Below are 22,617 nucleotides of genomic sequence, written 5' to 3' on the forward strand. Positions count from 1 at the left end.
ATAAGCGTACGGAACGCCAACAATAACAATAGGTGCCTAAGCACCTTCGGTGCTTGGCCCCTAATAATAATAAGCGTACGGAACGCCAACAATAACAATAGGTGCCTAAGCACCTTCGGTGCTTGGCCCCTAATAATAAGCGTACGGAACGCCAACAATAACAATAGGTGCCTAAGGAAAATTCAAAATATCTGACTTCCTGTTGGTTTTCAGATTTCACTCCACTTTTTTTGTAAGTATTGGGCTGTTAGATGTGTGTACCAAATTTCATACCTGTACGTGAAACGTAGTGTCAGGGGCAAATTTTGTATCTGCAAAGTTTCATGAGTTTTCGAGTATGTTTCGGCCCTCAAAAAAGTGATTCACCTTACATGGCGAAACATCAGACTTTGTCGGTCACCACGGACACACCCTTCAACGAAAACTCAAGATCTTTGCAATTTAACATCTCAAAGGCCAGTCTGCTGGTTGATATCTCTGATGTGTGCATTGAGTTTCATGCAATTTGAAGCATGTTAAAAGTCTCAAAAGCTTCCAAAACTACTATTAAAGTTTGATGTGTTGCCAGGCAACAGTGTTTGTGATATCACTATTCTTTTTAAAGCCTTAATGCGAATGTCTGTGATTGCTGATGTTGTATCCACCTTATTCCAACGCCCCATGACGCTTTGCACGAATTATGGGAGTAATTTCTGTTAAACTGTAAACAGTCAGTGATAGACACTATGATCTTTTTAAACTGGGTACAATAAGATGACATTATTCTACTCACCCTTCAACCAATGAACAATGGACATTTAAAAGTGTGAAAGCATCAACAACATAATTTCAACAAGCCATGTAAAGGTGTGATTTTTTCCACAGCAATAACGGATGGGTTGAACATATGCTATAATAATATATATGTGCATTATGTAATACATTGCCTTAATAAAAAAAGGTCATGAACTTCAGCATTGTGTGATACCTGTGAAACAAACCTGGAAAGAGACGTGAGGCTTTGAGGAGATTCTTTGTGCATTTCAGTGAATTATTAATGGGATGTATTGTAAATTATATAGAGAGAACAGACCACAAATGTACAGTATATGCTGTCCTTTTTCATACTATTACAGCAGTATGCAAAGAGACAAAATAAAATATTCTGGAGGATAGAAAGCAGCTGCTGAAAAGAGCTCTTGCCATAGATATTTTTGTTGTAACATATTACAATACCAAGCGTTATGTCATTCTCATGATGTCTGAAAATAAAACATGAAAGAAATTGACACGCAGTTGGCTAGTCAATAATCCTCACACTTCATGTTTTTGACCTCCCTGAGCTGTTTGTGCCCCAATCTTATGCACCAAAAGCATGCTTTTGCAGTGTGTTTTTATATTTGAATTAACCCTAATTATCAAAATAATAATGTAATAATATGTTGTCAGTGGCCTACAGATTAACTGGCCTGATTAGCTGCTTCAGATGTGTTTGAGTAAGGGTTGGAAATAAACTCAAGCACAGTGAGTCTGCAATAAAAGAGTTAAATAACTGATCTGAGGCTGTAAAACTCTCTCTGTCTCTCTGTCTCTCACTTTCACTCACACACACACACACATACAGAGGGAGGGGGGTAGGGGGACTGAGACCCTACGTCTAAGAGAGCTTATGTGTGTGCGTAAGAATGTTTGAAAAATCCACATTTAAACCAAAATATCTGACTTCCTGTTGGTCAGAGCTAATGACTGTAAATGAGAAAGTTGTCCAGTTTAATGAGAACAATAAGTGTACAGAGTTTGGTGACTGTAGGTTAAACTAAACCCCCCACTTTTTTCAAAAGGTGGCGCTGCAGAGCCCCTGCTCCCCGCCCGTTTCTAAGGCTTTGTCCATATCTACTGTATGACAATAATGATATGTGTGTCGAGTTTCATCCAATCTGAAGTATGTTAACGGCTTCAAAAACGCCCAAGAATATTATAAAAGTTTGACGTGTTGCCAAAGCAACTATGTTTGAGATATCACAATTATTTTCAAAGGTCTACATCTGCCATGTTTTGACATTATTGTGGTGACGTTTGAAGCAAATCGGATAAAAATAAAATGGTGATCTCAAAGCATTTTGAAAGTGACACGCTTCCTGCTGCCAGTTGGTGGCAGTATAACTTTGACTCACAATAGTCACATCCATGCGATCTGACTATTACAACCAACATACACGTGAAGTTTCATAAAGATCAATATATGTATGCAGAAGTTATAACACATTTCCTGTTTCCCTTTTCTCGCCATAAATTCGTTGCCTCGCCACAGCCAAACCGTTCGAGATATCAAATATTCGCTGGCAATTTTTCATCATCAATGTCTTGACTTCATGCTGACCGAGTTTGGTGGTGATCGGATTAATTGCCTAGGAGGAGTATATCAAATTCCAGAGCATACGTTTTTCAAACAACCCATAATAGCTGACTTCCTGTTGAGGTGACGTAGAACTTAGAGTACGAAAGTTGTTTGGCCCGATAACCCTCTGGAGTCTGAGGCTGATTTGGGGCCTGGAGAAGTTTTGACATGCTCTGACATTTGTGCTTTTTTCAGTTCTTCATAAACATATTAATGGAAAAAGTGTCATTACACTGTATTCAGCACAAACTAGGCTACAATAATATGTGAGGAACATGTATGTACATGATTGTGTTTTTGAAGGAATAACATTTATGCGTGGTTATTGAAAAAACAAAAAACTTAAGTCACTGAAATAAGGCCAAAAAAAGTATAGTAAATCTGTGTTCACAAGACTTTTGGGTATTGGAGGTTGTAGACTAGAATTTTTGCTTCAGAATTATGTAAAAATTATGCTGCCTACTCCTTCATATAAAACAATATATTCATTTAGTTTTTGTAAGACACTTTTTGCCATGAAACACAGTATGCGAGGAGGCGTGAATCACCACTGGGCCATTCTCACCTGAGAAGACAAAAGAATTGGATAGTAATGAGCTGAAATGACTTGCATATTAATGAGGCATTTCAGTCAGGTAGGCTGTGAAAAAAAACCTTCTGTGATGTCTCAAGCTCATTATGATATATGAAACATACAGAAAAATATTATTACAATATAAAGTAATGGTTTTATATTATACTTTAAAATATAATGTATTTCTGTGATGCAAAGAGTCTGAATATAGGCTTTTAGTTTAAAAGCATGCACATTTGGAGAAATATTGGATTCTCATATGCTTATGTCAATTTTCTATACAGAGGAGTTATATTTATTTAATATTCAGTGTCATTACTATGAGCGCTGGTGTTTTCAATTCATCCTTGAAGTCGGAGGGCGCTCTGTGCATTTTTAGTCCACAAATTCATCTAAAAGAAGAAGAGGCTATTCCATGAATGGAGTTTCCAATTCATACAGCAGCAGGAGGGCGCTAAAGAAACAAAAACTCATCTAAAATTCATCCATAGAAGAAAAGTAAACAGGAAGTAACTGCATGTCTTCTAGAGATCGCTAACCATGACTTTTACATCCAGATAAACACTTTTCAAGACAATAAAAACACGATTGAGACGATGAATGCATGTATTGCCTCTGAATTTGCGTCTGAATAGCGCTGGCTCCATGGGCGTGGCCGCATTAGCGGGTAATGAGCTGAATCACGGACTTCTGACATGGCTCTCTTTTCATACAGATTACATAAACACAGAAGGTTTGTTTTCGATTTGACTTACATGATTTAAAACCTGACATCTTAACGTTTTTTTAGACATAAGTTTAATTTTTGTGTGATTAGTATTCACTAAGTTACAGTTAATTTTCTGAGAACTATCAGATTGGATTTCGTTCAGAGGGAGAGGAGAGATCACACATCATGTTAGTTTTCTTTATTTTACAAAAAGCACAATATTTTGTTTTTACTTTGAGTGTATATAAATAAAAGAAGACATTCTATAGTTTCAATTGATATATTACTTATGTCTCTATGACAAAAAATGACGGAGTATTTGAAGTCTGTTTTGCTGCAATGTGAAAAAAAAACTGCAAAACGCGCCGACGCGTTTTTAGACCTCAGAGTCTATATGTGTACAGAGTTTTATACTTGTATGTGCAAGCGTGTTTGATATATGGACCACGTTTTCTGACCCAATTCAAGGGGGCGCTGTCGAGCCCCTCTGCCACGCCCGGGTACCAGCTTTTCTACGGCTGTCATGGCCGCGGGTTCTGACCCGTGTGCAAAATTTCAAGAGTTTTTGAGCATGTTAAGGGCCCCAAAAACCCCAAAAACTTAGAAAAAAAATAATAATAATAATAATCCTAAAGAAAACAAAAGGGCCTTCAGCCCCTTATAGGGCTTTGGCCCTAATAATAATAATAATCCTTAGAAGAACAAGAGGGCCCTGCGCGCTAATTCGCTTGGGCCCTAATAAACGGAGCAACTCCAATAGGGTCCTCACACCATCGGTGCTTGGGCCCTAATAAAAGAAGAATATGGAGGAGGAAATGGTTGGAGAGACTGTGACAGAGCACTCGCATAACAGAGCACTGATTTGCCTGTGATTTCGGGCATTTGTCTGCGATTTCACAACCTGTCTGCGAGCTAAAATCGGGCCTAAAATCATGCAGCCTTAACTCGCAATGAGAAAAAACCCAGACATTTCAGATTATGATGATATTCTGCACTCATTTGAAACAGACTTATAACATTCTGTGACATGAAAGTCATCTCAATTTAAACGATCTCATGCATGTGGCTTTTGCGGTTTGTCATCATAGGAGCATCAGCCGCTGCAGTAAATGTGGTTTGAAATTGACATAGTCCTTTTATGTTTAATTGTTTTAAATGCACATTGCCCGCCGTGCACAGCTGACCTGAAGCAACCGGGGTGGCGGTGCCACCGGGCTTTGGCCCGTCATCGCTGCTCGCAGCTATATTTATTAGGGCCAAAGCCCTGTAAGGGGCTGAAGGCCCTTTTGTTTTCTTTAGGATTATTATTATTATTATTTTTTATTTTTATTTTTTTCACGTTTTTTGGGGTTTTTGGGTCCCTTAACATACTCAAAAACTCTTGAAATTTTGCACACAGGTCAGAACCCGCGGCCTTTACAGCTGGAGAAAAGCTGGTACCCGGGCGTGGCAGAATTTAATTGAGTCAGAAAACGTGGTCTATATATCAAACACGCTTGCACATACAAGTATAAAACTCGGTACACATATAGACTTTAATCGGGCCGAACAACTTTCGTACTCTAAGTTATACGTCACCTCAACAGGAAGCTATTATGGGTTGTTTGAAAAACGCATGCTCTGGAATTTGATATACTCCTCCTAGACGATTAATCCGATCACCACCAAACTCGGTCAGCATGAAGTCAAGACATTGATTATGAAAAATTGCCAGTGGATTTTTGATATCTCGAACGGTTTGGCCGTGGCGAAGCAACGAATTTATGGCGAGAAAATGGAAACACGAAATGTGTTATAACGTCTACATACATTATTTGAAGTTTATGAAACTTCAGCGGTGTGTTCGTTATAGGAGTCTGATCAGATGGATGAGACTATTGTGAATCAAACTTATAGCGCCACCAACTGGCAGCAGGAAGTGTGTCACTTTCAAAATGCTTTGGGATCACCCTCTTATTTTCACCCAATTTGCTTCAAACTTCATCACAATAATGTCAAAACATGGCAGATGTAGACCTGTTACTGCATTAGTCATATCTTAAATATTGTTGCCATGGCAACACGTCAAACTTTCATAATATTCTTGGGATTTTTTGAGGCTCTTAACATGCTTCAATTTGGATGAAACTCGACACACATCAATATTGTCATACAGTAGACATGGGCAAAGCCTTAGAAACGGGCAGAGAGCAGGACCTATATAGCGCCACCTTTTGACAAAAGTCGGGGGGTTAGTTTAACCTACAGTCACAAAACTTGGCATACATATCGATCTCATCAAGACGGATAACTTTCTAATTTACAGTCATTAGCTCAGACCAACAAGAAGTCAGATATTTTTGTTTGAATGTGGATTTTTCACGCACACACATAGGCATAGGCACTCTCTCTATGTGCAACTCGCATTCCCCCCTCCTTTCCCCCTGACACCTCACACCAGTGTGTGTGTGTTTGAATGAGAGAGAAAGAGAGAGAGAGAGAGAGAGAGAGAGAGAGAGAGAGAAAGAGTTTTGCAGACTTATTTTATTCTCAGACTCAAACACACCTGAAGCAGCTAATCAAGCCAGTGCATTTGTAGGCCACTGACAACATAGTATTACATTATTAGTTTTATAATTAGGTTAATTAAAACATAAGAACACACTGCAAATGATAAATTCACACTCATTTGAAATTGAACTATAACACTATATCCCTATTGGTACAGGAATAGTTTTCTAAATAATTTTCTAAAATAATTTTTAAATTAATTATTTATTGATATAATTCAAATTTATTAAAATAAAATTTCACATGATTATAAAAGTGGGTTTAAAATAAACTTGCATAAGTGAGCAGGAAAATCTAGACATGTAGCTTACTATTTCCTGAGACTGACATTAAAATAGTCTTTGCAGGTTCTGTGATTTGGTTACATTTATTTTTTTTCATTTTTTTTTTTCATTGTATACCACATATATTGAAATGAAATGAAACATGCTTTTGGTGCATAAGATTGGTGCACAAATAACAGCTCAGGGAGGTCAAAAAACACATGAAGAGAAGTGTGAGGACTGGTTTGTAAATAATGTAATAATTTTAGAAATGAAAAATTGATAATTAATAAACTATGAAAACACAATTATTAAACACAAGATATGATTATAAATCAAGAACGAAGCATTTATAGCTGTATTTATAAACTGCTTACTAATGTCTATCAATGCTTTATAAATGATGAATTGACTATTTACTAATACTTAACTAATGCTTCACAGTGTGCAGTTATTATAAAGTGTTACCAAATTTTTAAATTCATTATTTATTGACATGATTTAAATTTATTAAAAACCCCTGTTTCAGTAAAATTTCACATCGGCTATTTTTGTTTGAATGTTATTTTTTTAAAAAAACAGGCTATGAATTTTATACTACTACTCCTACAGGGTTTATCCAATTTACATCAAGCTTTTTTTAACTTGTTGCTAACACATTGAAGTTGTTTAATTGCAAACGGATTTTGGATATCTCAAATGGTTTGGCTGTGGCGAGGCAACGAATTTATGGCAAGAAAAGGGAAACAAAGTGTTATAACTTTTGCATACATTAATTGATTTTGATGAAACTTCGGCTTAGTCTTCGTTGTACAAGGCTGATCACATGGATGTGACTATTGTGATTCAAAGTCATAGCGCCACCAACTGGAAGCAGAAAATGTGTCACTTTCAGCATACATTGAGATCACACTCTTATTTTTACCTGGTTTGCTTCAAAATTCATCAGAATAATGTTAAAACTTGGCACATGTTAACCTTTGAAAATGAGCAGGGAGGAGGGGCTCTATAGCGGCACCTTGTAGTGCAGTAAATGTGGAGTGAATTTGACATAGTCCTTTGATGTTTTACCGTTTTAAATGCCTATTGCCCGCCGTGCACAGTTGCCCTGAAGCCACCGGGGTGGCGGTGCCACCAGGCTTGGGCCCGCCATCGCTGCTCGCAGCTATATATATATATATATATATATATATATATATATATATATATATATATATATATATATATATATATATATATATATATATATATATATATATATATATATCATTTTTACCAGTAAATGGCTGCAGAGCTCCACTATTTGCTATTTGACTCACTGAAAGAATCTTTTCGCAAGTTTTTTTTTCAGTTGGATTCATATATAAAAATTATGAAATCACAATTATAACAATAACAATAACGGCTAATTTGTCTCAATTTAGTATTTTGTCATGAAAAAAAATCAGTTTTTCAATATTGTTACAAAATTCATCCTCAAAATCAACATTACTGAAAAACATTTCAGTGCAAAAAAAATGCTAAACTTTGACAAAAAGTTGTCATAATTATTGTTATAATTGTGATTTCATAACATTTAGATATGAATCCAACAAAAAACACTTTAGAAAAATGTCTTTCAGTCAGTCAAATGGCATATAGTGGAGCTCTGCAGCAACTACTGGATAAAGTGATCTTTTTTTTTTTTACTTTTAAAACTGCATTTTCCAAAAAGATGGGCAAAAATCTCACACTAAATCATGTCAAATTATCCATGTTATCCCCATGAATGAAAGTTAGAAATGTGGGTCTATTACAAAGTGAATTTTACATAAAAAGCTGTTTTTGTATATAAAAAAATATTTATATATTTATATAAATTTAAAAGATATGACATTCTCCAAAAACTGCACAAATATGAAGTAAAAACATTAATGAACAGAGTAAAATTATATAAAAAAAATAAAAAATAAAATTTATTGCCGGGGGTCTGTGGAGAACCCAAAGACCCTGAGGGTGACTTTTTTTTTTTTTTTTTTTTTTTTACACTAACATAAGATATCACTCCAATTTTTTTTTCTTTGTAGATCTAGAAAATGTTAACAACTGAACAAAGTTTCATGTCCTTTGAACAAAGAGCACTTTTTTTTTTGTCACCGCCGGTGTGCATACACTCATAGAAAACAATGCGTTCGAATTTTAAAGACGTGTCGCGGCGCTGCACGGCGCTGAGCTTCACGTCCGGTGTGCGAGCCCCTTAAAGGTTAAAGGGTTAGTTCACCAAAAAAAAAAAAATTCTGTCATTCATTATTCCCCTTCATGGCGTTCAACACCCGTAAGACCTTCATTCATCTTCAGAACACAAATGATGATATTTTTGATGAAATCCGAGGGTATCTGATCCACTCATAGGCAGCAACATCATTGCACCTTTTGACGTTCAGAAAGGTAGTTAAAAACATGGTTAAAATAGCCCATGTGACTGCAGTGGTTCAAGCTTAATGTTATGAAGTAATGGGAATACTTTTTTGCGCCAAAACAAAAATAATTACTTTATTTAACAATTTGAACTGTTGTCATACGTAGTGAACTAAGTGCAAACTGACTTGTTATCGTCTGAATAACAGCTCATTATTGGCCGACTCCTGTGTCAGCATCAAAAGCACATGTTCAGCTTCGGCCAATACTGAGTTGGCATTCGGATGTAAACAAGGAAGCCTGCACTAAATTTACAACGTATGATGACGGTTCCAATTGTTAAATAAAGTCATTATGTTTTTGACCACAAAAAGTATTCTTATCGCTTCATAACATTAAGGTTGAACCACTGCAGCCACAGGGGCTATTCTAACCATGTTTTTAACTACCTTTTTGGACGTCAAAAGGTGCAATGACGTTTCTGCCTATGAGTGGATCAGATACCCTCGTATATCAGCAAAAAATCTTAATTTGTGTTCTGTAGATGAATGAAGGTCTTACTGGTGTGGAACGTCATGAGGGTGAGTACTTAATAGGGATGTCCAGATCCGATCATGTGATCGGAAATCGGGCCCGATCACGTGGTTTCAGACTCAATCGGAATCGGAATCGGAAACGTTACCTCCCAATCAGGACTCGGATATATATGTATTAGGGGTGCAACGGTTCTCGGTAAAAAAAAATTGAACTGTACCGTATGGTTTGTTTAAAATAGCAACGTGGAAAACAGACAGACAGAGTTCAAATAATGTACGTTTCAGTCGATGGATGCGCAAAATGTTACAACAACGATAATCAAAAAGCGTGGACAAAACAGTCACTCTTTGTAAACTGTTAACTGCGAGTGCCGTATGCTCAATGTCCAGTCGCTGTCATCACCCGGGTGTTGATACAGGTGAGACCTGAACAGCACACGTTGCTATCTGTGTTTAAACTAACTCATGTAAGCCTTGCTGATTTAAACCTTCAAGAACAAGACGCGAAAGAGAACTCATGCGCTGTGAGAAGATTTGTGTGCACTCATCCAAAGCGCGCACACGCTTATTCCAGGCAGCGCGCACACGCTTATTTCATGTCTTGCGCTTCAGCGGACAAATTCATACAAAAATTATTTAAAAATGCCCGTCCTAGCGAGTATCCTAGCAAACAGTCTGTTATGTCTTAAGTGAACGTATATTAGTCGAGAAAGACAGCGCATGTGGAACAGTAAAGGTATGTACTGGATTGTGCATGTCTTAAAGGGAGAAAAACTATTCCTGCTGCCTGTTTTTAATGTTACATAAAACAAATAAAGAAATCACTTACTGCTCTTGACTGAATAGTTTTTGTAACTTCAATAATGATTAATCTTTATTTAATTTATAAAGTAAAGATAATATGCAGTGATATTTTATATTTGATTACTTTATCCATTTTCTGTACGTGAAAACGACTGTTAGATACCTGAAAAACCTGAAAAGCACTGTTCCTGGATCTGTTTTTTCGCTCTTCTTTATTATTTTTCATGTATTATAGAAGTATCGGATCGGGACTCGGGACTATCGGTAGATACTCAAAATCAAATGACTCGGAGGCAAAGAAACGTGATCGGGACATCCCTAGTACTTAACAGAATTTTCATTTTAGGGTGGACTAACCCTTTAAAACATTCTCTCACTGGGGTTATGGCCATGAGCATGCATAAAAAACAGATTGTTTATTACCATGATAAATGCAAAGTAACTGACAGATGTTACATGTATAATACTATTGTATATGGACAATGTTCTGCAGAGTTTAGCTCTAACTTACCCAAGCACAACAGCAAAAAAGTTTAACACTTTGTTCTTATTCGAAAATTAAAAAAAAAAAAAAAAATTGGTTCAGGTGCATTTCATTTGGGTCTAAACTCAGCAGAACAGTCCCTCTAGGGCCAGGCTTACACACCCCTGATGTAAATCATGAGGAAGATGGATAACTGAAAGTGGTATGTTATGATATGGTATGAGTATGATAGTAGCAATGGCAGGGTAATCTTGTGGAAAGGTGAATTATTTTAATTTTAAAAGGGTAAAGGCTATATTTGGTTAATGTTGTTATTTACATCTTTAGACTGGTGACATTGAAGTGAAGAGAGAGTGCATAATCAAATCTCTCTGTGTCTACATGAAAGGCCCTAGCAGTGTGATGTGGGAGCATATGGTGAGTATATGTTATTTTTTAAAATGTTTATTTTCAAGAATGCTAAATGCTTTGTTAAAGTTAATACACATGAATGTAAGAGTACTATATATATATATATATATATATATATATATATATATATATATATATATATATATATATATATATATATATATATATATATACATATATATACATATATATACATATATATACATATATATACATATATATACACACACTCTAGGACACAGATAGGAGGCAATTCAGAAGACTTTGATGGGAATTTATTTCTTAAGACTTGAAGGTGCGGACATAGAAGAGAGCCTAGCAGATGTTGGAGTGGTGTTATAGGGGCAAATGGTTCTTCAAGACCTTAGCAGTGTCCCATATGCAACAGCCATGTTCATGGGACTAATATATGGACTGAATTTGAGCTACCCTTCTAAATTCAGGTATACTTTCAAAGCACTGCAAAAATTTATGGCAACAAGTTATCCAATAAAGTGCACTGAAGAGCACACTACCATCTGGACATTTATTTTATTTTTTTGTAAATTTGTAAAAAAAAATAAATAAATAAATATATATATATATATATATATATATATATATATATATATATATATATATATATATATATATATATATATATATATATATATATATATATATATATATATATATATATATATATTTATTTATTATCTTTTTACCAGGTACATTTTTACTTTTCTGGGCAGAAACCTTTTGACCTAACATGATCTCAAATTACTTTTACATCAGAGTGTTAAAAGCATTTGCACAAGTTTAAAGACTCTTGAATGTAATGACTGAATAGGCTGTTTAAAACACTGTTTTATTGCAACTGACAAATACAGTTTGATAACTTGTTACATGTCTTTTTTTGTCTCTACAAGGCAATCACACACAAATGCTGCTTTGAATACTTTAAATAGAAATCACTGAGTTAAAGTAACAAAAACTAATTGGATGGAACCACTGTCCATAATTTAATTGAGTTATTTGAAACAAATCTCCTTGTGTTGGTTGAATGAAACATATTTGGCCAGTTTTAAATAAACTAAAGCATGTTCACTAAACTTAACCAATTTAATTTACAGGGAAGCAATTACATTGATTTGGTTGGACATTATTATGTTAAATAGATTTGTCCTCATTCAGTTGTGTTGTAACAACACAGGACGTTTACATGGATTAAAAAAATTCCATTAATGTTAATGAAAAACAATTTGCTTGTGTGGAACCACTGTCCATAATTAAATTAAGTAGGTTTAAAGAATCATTTTTTTGAGTGTAGCTTCATGTTTCATGTGTAGAAAAATTTCTGTTAGTTTGTATGGAACAGAATACGGAAGTGTAGTGGAACTTCGTCAATAGAAGAGACAGGGTGGATTATGAACACATAGTATGAGTAACATGCAGTGAATGATAACAGCGATTATGGAAGTAAAAACAATGGGAGACAGCACCAGAAGCTAATATGCTCACCGGATCTCACAATTCAGTGGAAAATGAATAGAAATTATGACTCTGTGTAAAGAAATATAAGCTAAATAATTTAAATATACCTTAACATTTACAGAGAGGCACACATGTGAAGTCAGTATTTTGAGGAGAAAATTACCACTTCTGTGGGGTGTAACGGAAAAGTATTATTACTTTCCTGGCAACAGTAATTTGTTATACTACTAGTTATAAGTAATAATATTACTTTTGAAATTAGTTACGAGTAATGAGTAATAAATCAAATTTTTAACAAGCTGCAACACTGCAGACAGCGCAAGCACCACTTATTTTTTGCGGCTTATTGCTCAACTCTTTAACATCCTGTTTGCGCATTCATGCACAGTTCTTTATTACTCTAAAGTGTCAATAACAACAACAGTGATGCGCTGATATATTTATCAGCTCATTTGAGAACACAAAAAATTTGGCAAGTCCAATGTGGCACACACCTCTTTACACTGTGGAAGCGCTGCCGATGATCTGAAAACAACGACAAAAAGCTGGAGTTCAGCGACCTCCACGATATTCTGCTCATATGAAAGTGTAACTCTGCCAGTCTGTGTTCTTTCACAAGCTGCTTGTGCCGTTTGCTGCAACTAAATCTGTGATCAAACCATCTCTGTGATGAACTATAATAAATCCAAACATGGATCTTAACTATATTTGCAATTATGGTTGCTAAATAAATGCTCTGTGTGATCTTTTTTGCTGTTGTTCTAATAGAAAAACAATGTCATTTGGAATTAGTATTAGGAATTTCACGGTTTTATTTTTGAAAGAATTTTCTTGTTTTACTAGTTTTCATAATGTAGAGTATTAGTTTATATGATAAACAGCCTATAATAAATCAGGAAACTAGATGATTGATGAAGACATTCTTTTGATTTGTGCTTAGGTGAAAGTGCATTAATTCTGATGAAATGTAAAAATAAATTTCTCAAATGACAACAATCATTGTGATTATAATTTTGAGCAAAATAACAGTGATTATCAATTTAACCACTATGCAGCATGACAAAAATGTGACTAAGTTTTCATTGACTAAAACTAGACTAAAATTCCCAGAAATGTAGGCCTGGTTTAACAGAGAGGTTTTAGATCAGGGGTCTCAAACTCAAATTGGCGGGGGGCCGTTTCTGTGATTGACACCTCATAGGAGGGCCATATTTACAATCAAGTGCAAGAAAGTGCAACATTTTAGAAAATTTACTTTCCTTTGCATTATTTCTCATTTACATCAAATTTGCCTACTAAAATATCTTTATACCTATACTATAAATATTTTATTTACCATACTAAATGTAAACAGCAGTGTCTCTCTCATTGTTACAGAGTGTAATATAATTATATAATACTATTAAAAATATAATACTACTAATATACTATTAATTGCAATAGTCTGGTGCAACTTCTCACATCCAACAAGGTGCATGGAATAAAAAAAAAAAAACAGTAATTTAGGAACAAAACCATCAACACTTGTGGTGTGGAGGGGTCAGAAATAAACAAACTGGAGCTATATATATATATATATATATATATATATATATATATATATATATATATATATATATATATATATATATATATATATATATATATATATATATATATATATATATATAAACTTTATTTTGCCAAAAAATAAAAATCTCTCATTGTTACATTATTAATTTTTAATATTTAATATTTTAAGTATTTTCCCTTACTTTATGTTAGCTTAAATAACATTAAAATTTTGCACTGACCAACACTGTACTGAACAAATACAATCCCTGAATACATTTGTACACTCTTTTGTTTCTTGACAGACACCTGGCAGCGCATTTGTCCAAGATGCCGTTTGAGCATCAGTAACATTTAATGGCTGCATCAGACACGTTTCGGTGGTTTAAATCGACGCTCGTGACTCAAAGTCGAGTGCTTTTACTGTAATTTGGGCAAGAGCGCTCATAATAGAAGTGACGCGGTTGAGAGCGCGGCTCATGGTTGCATAGCAACGACAGACGCCACTGGAGCGAAAGCGCATTGGAAAGAAGGAGAATGCGGCTTGGCCGCTTATGTGACGCGATATGTGAATGCCCCTTAGAATAGCGACTTTTTCTTTGCATATCAGACAGGTAGCAACTAATAATAATAATAATAATAATAATAATAATTTAGCAGGCCGGATTATGTTTTATTTTTGAGATCAGTTGCCGGCAGTTTGAGACCACTGGTTTAGATTAAGCCAGGATTAGGCCTTAGTTCAATTAGGGCATTTAAGTACCTTTTTTAAATGTGCCTTAGAAAAAAAAATTAATAAAAAATAAAAAATACTAGTGTGCAAAAAAATGGCACTAACATACAGCAGTCAACATTTGAAGTGGATCAAAACCTTTCATCAAAGTTGTCCTAAAACCTTCTTAGGACAACTTATTTCTTAGGACAACTTTGACAAACTTTTTTGATCCACTTCAAATGTTTACTAATGTATTTTAGGATGTGTCAGTGCAAGTTGCTTTCAGTTAAAACAGCTGAAACATGCATTTTAGTCTGGAACTAGGCTTAAGCCTGGTCTGTGAAACCGAGGATAGTAGACTAAAACTTGACTAAACAAAAACAGGACAAGGTTGACTACAGTTGCTGGGACTGTTAACAGCAACACACACAGACTACCTTGGATTCCTAGACTATGTAAAGAAAGCACACAAATAAACGTAAATGAAGCATAGTCTATGATATAAGGATTACCCAAACAGATACCTGCCCGATACAAGAGTTAAAGGTGATAAAGAGGATCTTTTCGTTGACTGAGAAACCAAAGACTGTTACGGAGTTTTTGAAATGAGTGAATGCGTAAGAACAACCCCCCTCCTTTCGAGGCAACGCCTCTCAAAACTCGTACCACGAGTATTGGAACACGAGTGTTTACCACCGGAATTCGCTGTATCGTGTTAGTGGATTCATTATGTCGGACTCACCGCAGGTAACTCAATCTGCAGTTATTACTCCTGTCACCGGACAAAAACATCGCATGCGGCGCCTGTGGAGTGTGGAAAGTTACTGGAGCACGCAGCCGCACTCATCTCTCACAAGGAACGTCACGGCAGTGACTGACAAGCCAGAGGGCCAATACGCGCACGTCTCTCACAAGGAATGTCACGGCAGTGATTGACAAGCCAGAGGGCCAATCGTTTACGCGATGATCGCATAAACGATTGGCTGATGTTTTTAAGGCCCTACCTCATGCACAGATGATGTATATTAATATTATTCCTTTCAGTGCACCTAATAAATAGTCTTTTATCAGTTAGTAAAGACAGTTTCAAGTAATATTGCAAAAATGTATAAAACAAAACATCCTCTTTAGCACCTTTAAAACAAGAAGAGGAGGTCAGAGCATGACTCACCTGGCATTCCTGTAAAGGCCAGGGCTGGGTTTGCGGCAGCTGCAGCAAGGGACTCCTGCTGACTCTGTTGGCTCTGGCCAGGGGTCAAAGGACGCTGATTGGTCCCCGCACGCATAACCTGAATAGGCAAAACAGCCTGAAGTAAATCCCTAGCCTCTAAAGCAACTTGTTTCTTTAATCATTGACTATTCATGGTCAATAACATCAGTCTTAATTGAAATCCATTTTACTGTGCAGGGGATCAAAAATCAGAAAAAAAGTTCTATTCTATTCATTGAGTGATGAGTTAAGCAAAGATGCTTTTGAGCAATAAACCATAACATTTAAACTATGCTGAGGTCACAGCATTCAATATTTGAGGAGCTCTTTGGTTTATGTGACTGAACTTTGAAAGCTTCTCGAATGTTGCTGGTTCAATATTAGTTCAGCTTCGTCAACAGCATTATAGTGGCATAATGCTGATTACCAAAGAAAACTGACTTATCCTTCAGTTTTTTTTTTTTTTTAAGAAACAGTCATGGTTATAGTAACACAGTGGAATCAGGATTACACTATGGGATATTTAAAGGGTTAGTTCACCTAAAAATGAAAATTCTGTCATGAATTACTCACCCTCATGTCGTTCCAGACCTTCGTTCATCTTCGGAACATAAATTAAGATATTTTGGGCGAAATCCTCTGAGCCCACCATAGACAGCAATTTAACCACCACTTTCAAGGTCCAGAAAGGTTACTAAAGACATCGTTAAAATAGTCCACATGACTGCAGTGGTTCAACCTTAATTTTATTAAGTGATGAGAATACTTTTTTTGCACAAAAACAAAAAAAAATAACTTTATTCAACAATATCTTCTGTGTCATTCTCCTACGCTTAGCTTTTTCAGGTTCTACGCCAGAACACCGGCTTAGTATTGGCCGATGCTGGTCACATGAGCAGCATGATGCATGCGTGTGATGCTGACGCAAGAGCCAGCCAATAATGAGTTGGCATTCTGACGTAGAACCTGGAAGCGCTGGGCATAAACAACGTATGAGAATGACACAGAAGAGAAGATATTGTTGAATGAAGTCGTTATATTTTTGTTTTTGTGCACAAAAAGTATTCTCGTCACTTCGTAAAATTAAAGAACCACTGCAGTCATGTGGACTACTTTAACAATGTCTTTAGTAACTTTTCTGGACCTTGAAAGTGGTGTTTAAATTGCTGTCTTTGCAGGGGTCAGAGAGCTCTTAGATTTCATCAAAAATATCTTAATTTGTGTTCCGAAAATGAGCAAAGGTCTTAAGGGTGTGAAACAACAAGAGGGTGAACTAACCCTTTAAAAAGGAAAAATTAAAGAATGTTTGTTTTTTTCATTTTTCAGTATAAAACCATGTATTATTTGAGGGAATTTTTAGACCTGTAGATTGTTTGCATCATTTTCTGAAACATGGAACTAAAATTTATTTTTTTTTCTTTTTGGTTCATTTCACTTTCCCAAGGAATCACTTTTTACAAAGTTTTCAAAGTTAACCAAAATGACTATGCAAGTCAATGCGAGTAAATCTGTCCTCTCACTGGTCAGAGTGCACCTGTTTATACACAAACACATTCATACACGACTGCGACCAAAGAGTATGTGGCAGGACAACGATGACATCAAATAGACTACATGAATTTTGTCGGTAACACTTTATAACAACTGCATGAAACATTAGTTAAGCATTAGTAAATAGTTAATTAATCATTTTTCAAGCATTAGTAGACATTACTAAGCAGTTTAGAAATACAGCTATAATTGCTTTGTTCTTGATTTATAAGTATATCTATAATGTGTTTAATAATTGTATTTTCATACTTCATTAATAATCAATTTATCATTTCTAAATTAAGTATTACATAATTTACAAACCAGTTATTTGGGAGTTGTCAGTGGTTCATAAAATCATTTAGGAAGTGTAAGTAAATGATTAATAAACTATTTTAACATTCATTTATACATATTTAGACATAGTAATAGGTACTTAGTGTGTTAATAAATGCTTTATTAACACATTCCTACTGTAATTCATAATTAATTCAGGTAATTATAAAACATTTAGAAGTGATCAGTTAAATATTTTTGTGAGCTCATCATTTATGCTTTATAAAGCTTTTATAAATAAGATTTAAAGGTTCAGTGATCTTCTGCACTGCTGTTCTCTAATGTTTTAAAGTATACTGAGGAAGATTTGACACTAGGAATATGTGTTAATAAAGCATTTATTAACACACTAAGTAACTGATACTAAATGTCTAATTAATAAGATGCATAAATGTACATTTAAATATTTTATTAATCATTTACTTACACTTCCTAAATGATATTATGAACCACTGACAACTCCTAAATAACTGGTTTGTGAATAATGTAATACATAATTTAGAAATGACAAATTGATCATTAATAAAGTATGAAAATGCAATTATTAAACATTATAGATATGCTTATAAATCAAGAACAAAGCATTTACAGCTGTATTTATAAACTGCTTACTAATGTCTATTAATGTTTTATAAACGGGTGCACATTAGAGGTACGCAGGTACGCATGCGCGGTGAAAAACTATGCGTACCAGAAAACATGGAGGGAAGCGCTTTTGAGTACCGGTTCACAGGGATACGTTTACTTACTGGAGTAGGATTTTTCTCCATCTTTGGTAAGATAGCAATCATGATAATGTGTGTTCTTTAATTATTAGGTGTGCATGGATCGCAGTTAATCCGTGATCCATACGGATAAGGTCCAACGGTTCGGCACGCATGTGATTCGCGGATTAACTGCTATATTTAACCATCATAGAGTGAAAGTTTGTAATTTGGACGTGTTTTGTCTCGCCAATTAACACATTCAAACGACTTTAAAAGCGGAAGAAGAGGCGAAAATCGGGACTCGCGAACTGTAATCTGTGCGCACAGCCCCCCGAAACGCGCGCATGATGAGAGTCAGACAGCGCTCGAACACCGAATTAATTCCGCTTTCGCGTTTACTTGCGCTTGAAAGGAAACATACACACAAAATTATGTCAAAATTCCTGTCTCGGCAAGTATTCTCTCGGTTATGTCATAAGTGAAGTGTTGAGAAAGAAACCGGATGTGTGTCAGTTATTCGGTCCGTGCTTTCCTTCTTAAAGTGACAGCAGCCTTTGCTGTCATTAATGTTAGTAAAAAAAAAAAAAAATCTTTATCATCATCTACCATGTTCGAGAGAAAAGAAGATAGTGAGGAGAGCAGTCAGGAGTAAAGTGATTAGGACAGCTTTTATGATGTGTTGTGTAAAGTGTGAGTACCAAGCAAAATCTCCAGGTACTCCCTTGAGAACCAGACCAAAAAAGTTATGTGCACCCGTTTATAAATGATGAATTGACTATTTACTAATGCTTAACTAATGCTTCATAGCCTGAGTTTCTCTAAAGTGTTACCATTTTGTCTTATTTTATTATAAACTATTTTAAACCGGTTGAGTGAAGATCTAATTGATGTAAATACAGATCCGTTACTGTTGAAGACCTGTGAAATGTTATACAACAGTGTATATAACAGCATACACATGAGAGCATTTTAATAATTAAAATAATCCTGTGTGCTCCCTCTACACACGCCTTACTGTATGAGTTTTCATTAGGGGTGTGACGAGATCTCGTGTCATGAGATCTCGCGAGACTAAAACGTGACGTGAGATTTCTCGTTGAGGCGAAAAGTAGTCTTGTGATGTTGCCACGACAGAGTGGTTAGGATGATTAGGAAAGAATATGCCACCGCTACATTTACATTATGCCTCCACTGTCATTTTGCTTTGTATTTAAATAAAAAAAAAAAAAACATTTAATTCAGTTGGATAACGGTCGCCGACGCTCCATATTTACAGAGTACACGCGATCGCGAAAGTGAAAGTAAACACGAGCAATACTGTAGCAAATATATTGCTCATTGTTAGTTGATGTTGGTTAATACATTAATGTTAATAAATGAGACCTTATTGTAAAGTGTTACCATTTTTACTTATACTGTTTTTATTTCTATGATCAGTTTGTGGAAAGGAGTTCAGTTAGGAGGTCAAAAGTTGGAGAAGCTCAAAAATCATGAACAGTAAGGCCTGAAGAGACTGAAATTATACAGAAGAGAAGCCAGTCAGTTGAGTTAGTGGCAAAACCTTTTACAGTACTTGAGTATTGTTGTCTTTTACTGCACATGATAATTCATACTCAGAAAGTAGAACTGAAATTACATTCATTACAAGATAATTAGTTAAAACATTTCAAATGCACCTGCAGAATATTTTTTCTAGTCATGTATTTTGGCATTGAGGATTTCTTAAAAATAAAAGTAGTGTGTAAAAATCTTGTCTCGTCTCGTTCTCGTGAACTCAATTTCGAGTCTCGTCTTGTCTCGTGAGCTACCTGTCTCGTCACACCGCTAGTTTACATAGTAAAAACATAAAAACAAAAATGAATTCCACTTGTCCCTCAATTTTTATTGTTAATCGACATTATGCCACAGGTGTTGTTGATAGCCTTGGTTCAGTACAAGTTAGCTCATATTAATACGTCATCAACCTGTTGTCCTGGTCCTGGACCCTGATTGGATGCCTGCTGGTTGGCAGAATGACTAGCAGCAGCTGCAGTCGGTTGTTGGAAGAGGTTGGCTGGATACACCCCCCACGGGACTCCATAGTACTGAGGAGGGACTACAGCCGGACCTGTAGGAATAAATGATGAGCTGTAGACTGAGGACTCTCCATATTTAAGATCCCAGGATTGTGAATACTATGGTTGCTATTTATAAAATGTGCACATGTGTATACCTGCAAGTGTTGCGGCTGCTGCCAATCCTGCAGCGGTGTAAGGATCTGTTCCAGGAGGGGCAGCATTGATAATATAAGGGTTTGGCACAAACGCAGGTGCAAGGCCTACCGGGGGGAAAAACAGAGCATTTGATTCAAAACAACACAGGACAGATTAATTTGGAGACTGCCTGTTTTACTCCAAAAATACACATGCACAATAAAATTAAACCACTAAACGCACTCATTCTGTATGCAAAAAAAATTCAACTAGATATTACAGGTCAAAAGTACTATGGTTAAGTATTTGGCTGCTAAAGACTTGATTTTTGAATTGAGCTTTTGGCAAGTTCACAAGCTTGTATCATTATTAAGTATCAAGACCTAGCCCTGGGCATAGCTACTCTTGCCACTTTATTTTCCCCAACCATTTGAAATAAAATTATTTAGCTACAGATATCATGTTTATGAACTATGATCCAAAATATGTATGACCATTGTGGAGGAAAAGGGATAAGGGAGCCTCTGTATGAAAGTACATCTGTAAGAGGTTATGTTACCAAGGTGTTGCTGTTGGGCTGCAGCAAGGGCGTACTGTTGCTGCTGTGCTGCAGTCAGCTGCTGAACTGTGAGTTGACTAGATCTCTGGAACAACTGAAGAAACACACACACACACACACACACACACACACACACACACACACACACACACACACACACACACACACACACACACACACACACACACACACACACACACACACACACACACACACACACACACACACACACACACACACACACACACACACACACACGTTTTATCTTTTTATTAACAAATTCTTTCTTCTGCATATGCAGAAACCAGAGATACAGAGATACCAAACGCACAATACCTTTCACAGGTTTGGGATCAGTGATTAATACTTTTATTCAGCAAGGATGCATGAAATTTATCAAAAGTGACAGTAAAACATCCATAAAGCTACATTCAATAGAATTCTGTTCTTTTAAACTTTCTATTCAAATCAAAACTTAAATGTTTCTTGACCACCAAATCAACATATTAGAATTATTTCTGAAGGATTATGTTACACTGAACAAGACTGAAGCAATGGCTGCTGAAAGTTCACAAGAATAAATTACATTTTAAAATATATTAAAATAGAAAACCGTTATCTTAAACTGTAATAATGTTTCAAAATTATTACTAGTGCAGTGAACAGCAGGCATAGAGAATGGCAAAAGTCTCACTTCAGTGTAATTAGGTTTCTGTGAACTACATAAACAGGTGCCTTATGCCTTCAGATAAAGCAACATTTCTTATGGAGAATGAACAAGATTATCTGAAGCTCTGAAAAAGAAAAAAAAAAACTAAAGGCCCTTTCTCGCAGAGATTGCGGAAAATACACTGATAATGTGTGCTTCAGCTTCATCATTACGACACACCCCTTATGGCGTTAGTCCTGCCTTTTTTCTTCACACAGGGCACATTCCAGGACTGATCCAGGCAATGTTACTAGGTCCCCATCCTGAGATCAATCCCGGGATTTGTTTGCATTCACACAGGGATCAACACTGTGTGAAAGGGGCTTAAGGTAATAAGCTGACGTAAGCTAATAAATAATCATTCAGTTTATTACATGAATTCAGAGTAAGGTTCCTCATCTTATTAGGAACAACAGTTTCACTTTCCATGAGATAACATAACTCTGCAATAGCAACACTTTTCACTTGCATTTATAAATCTTATGCACTTCTATGCACACTCTTTAATATGGTATGACAGATCACTGCAA

At 35.7% G+C, this 22,617-nt stretch overlaps 1 protein-coding gene across 14 annotated transcripts in view; it reads right to left on the reverse strand.

Moving 5' to 3' along the window:
* pum2 (pumilio RNA-binding family member 2) overlaps positions 1–22,617 on the reverse strand; it is a 351,446-nt gene that overhangs the window by 239,404 nt on the left and 89,425 nt on the right. For all 14 annotated transcript variants that reach the window (XR_010894994.1, XM_067384671.1, XM_067384670.1 and 11 more), the window contains 4 exons: positions 21,379–21,472; positions 20,840–20,944; positions 20,592–20,734; positions 16,016–16,133 (listed from right to left, as the gene is read on the reverse strand). Coding sequence is in view for 13 of the 14 variants with exons in the window: in XM_067384671.1 (XP_067240772.1) it covers positions 16,016–16,133; positions 20,592–20,734; positions 20,840–20,944; positions 21,379–21,472 (460 nt within the window). In the remaining variant the exon portion in view is untranslated. The remainder of the gene's footprint in view (positions 1–16,015; positions 16,134–20,591; positions 20,735–20,839; positions 20,945–21,378; positions 21,473–22,617) is intronic.

Source organism: Chanodichthys erythropterus, chromosome 4, assembly GCF_024489055.1.
Source record: "Chanodichthys erythropterus isolate Z2021 chromosome 4, ASM2448905v1, whole genome shotgun sequence".
Taxonomy (NCBI): Eukaryota; Metazoa; Chordata; class Actinopteri; order Cypriniformes; family Xenocyprididae; genus Chanodichthys; species Chanodichthys erythropterus.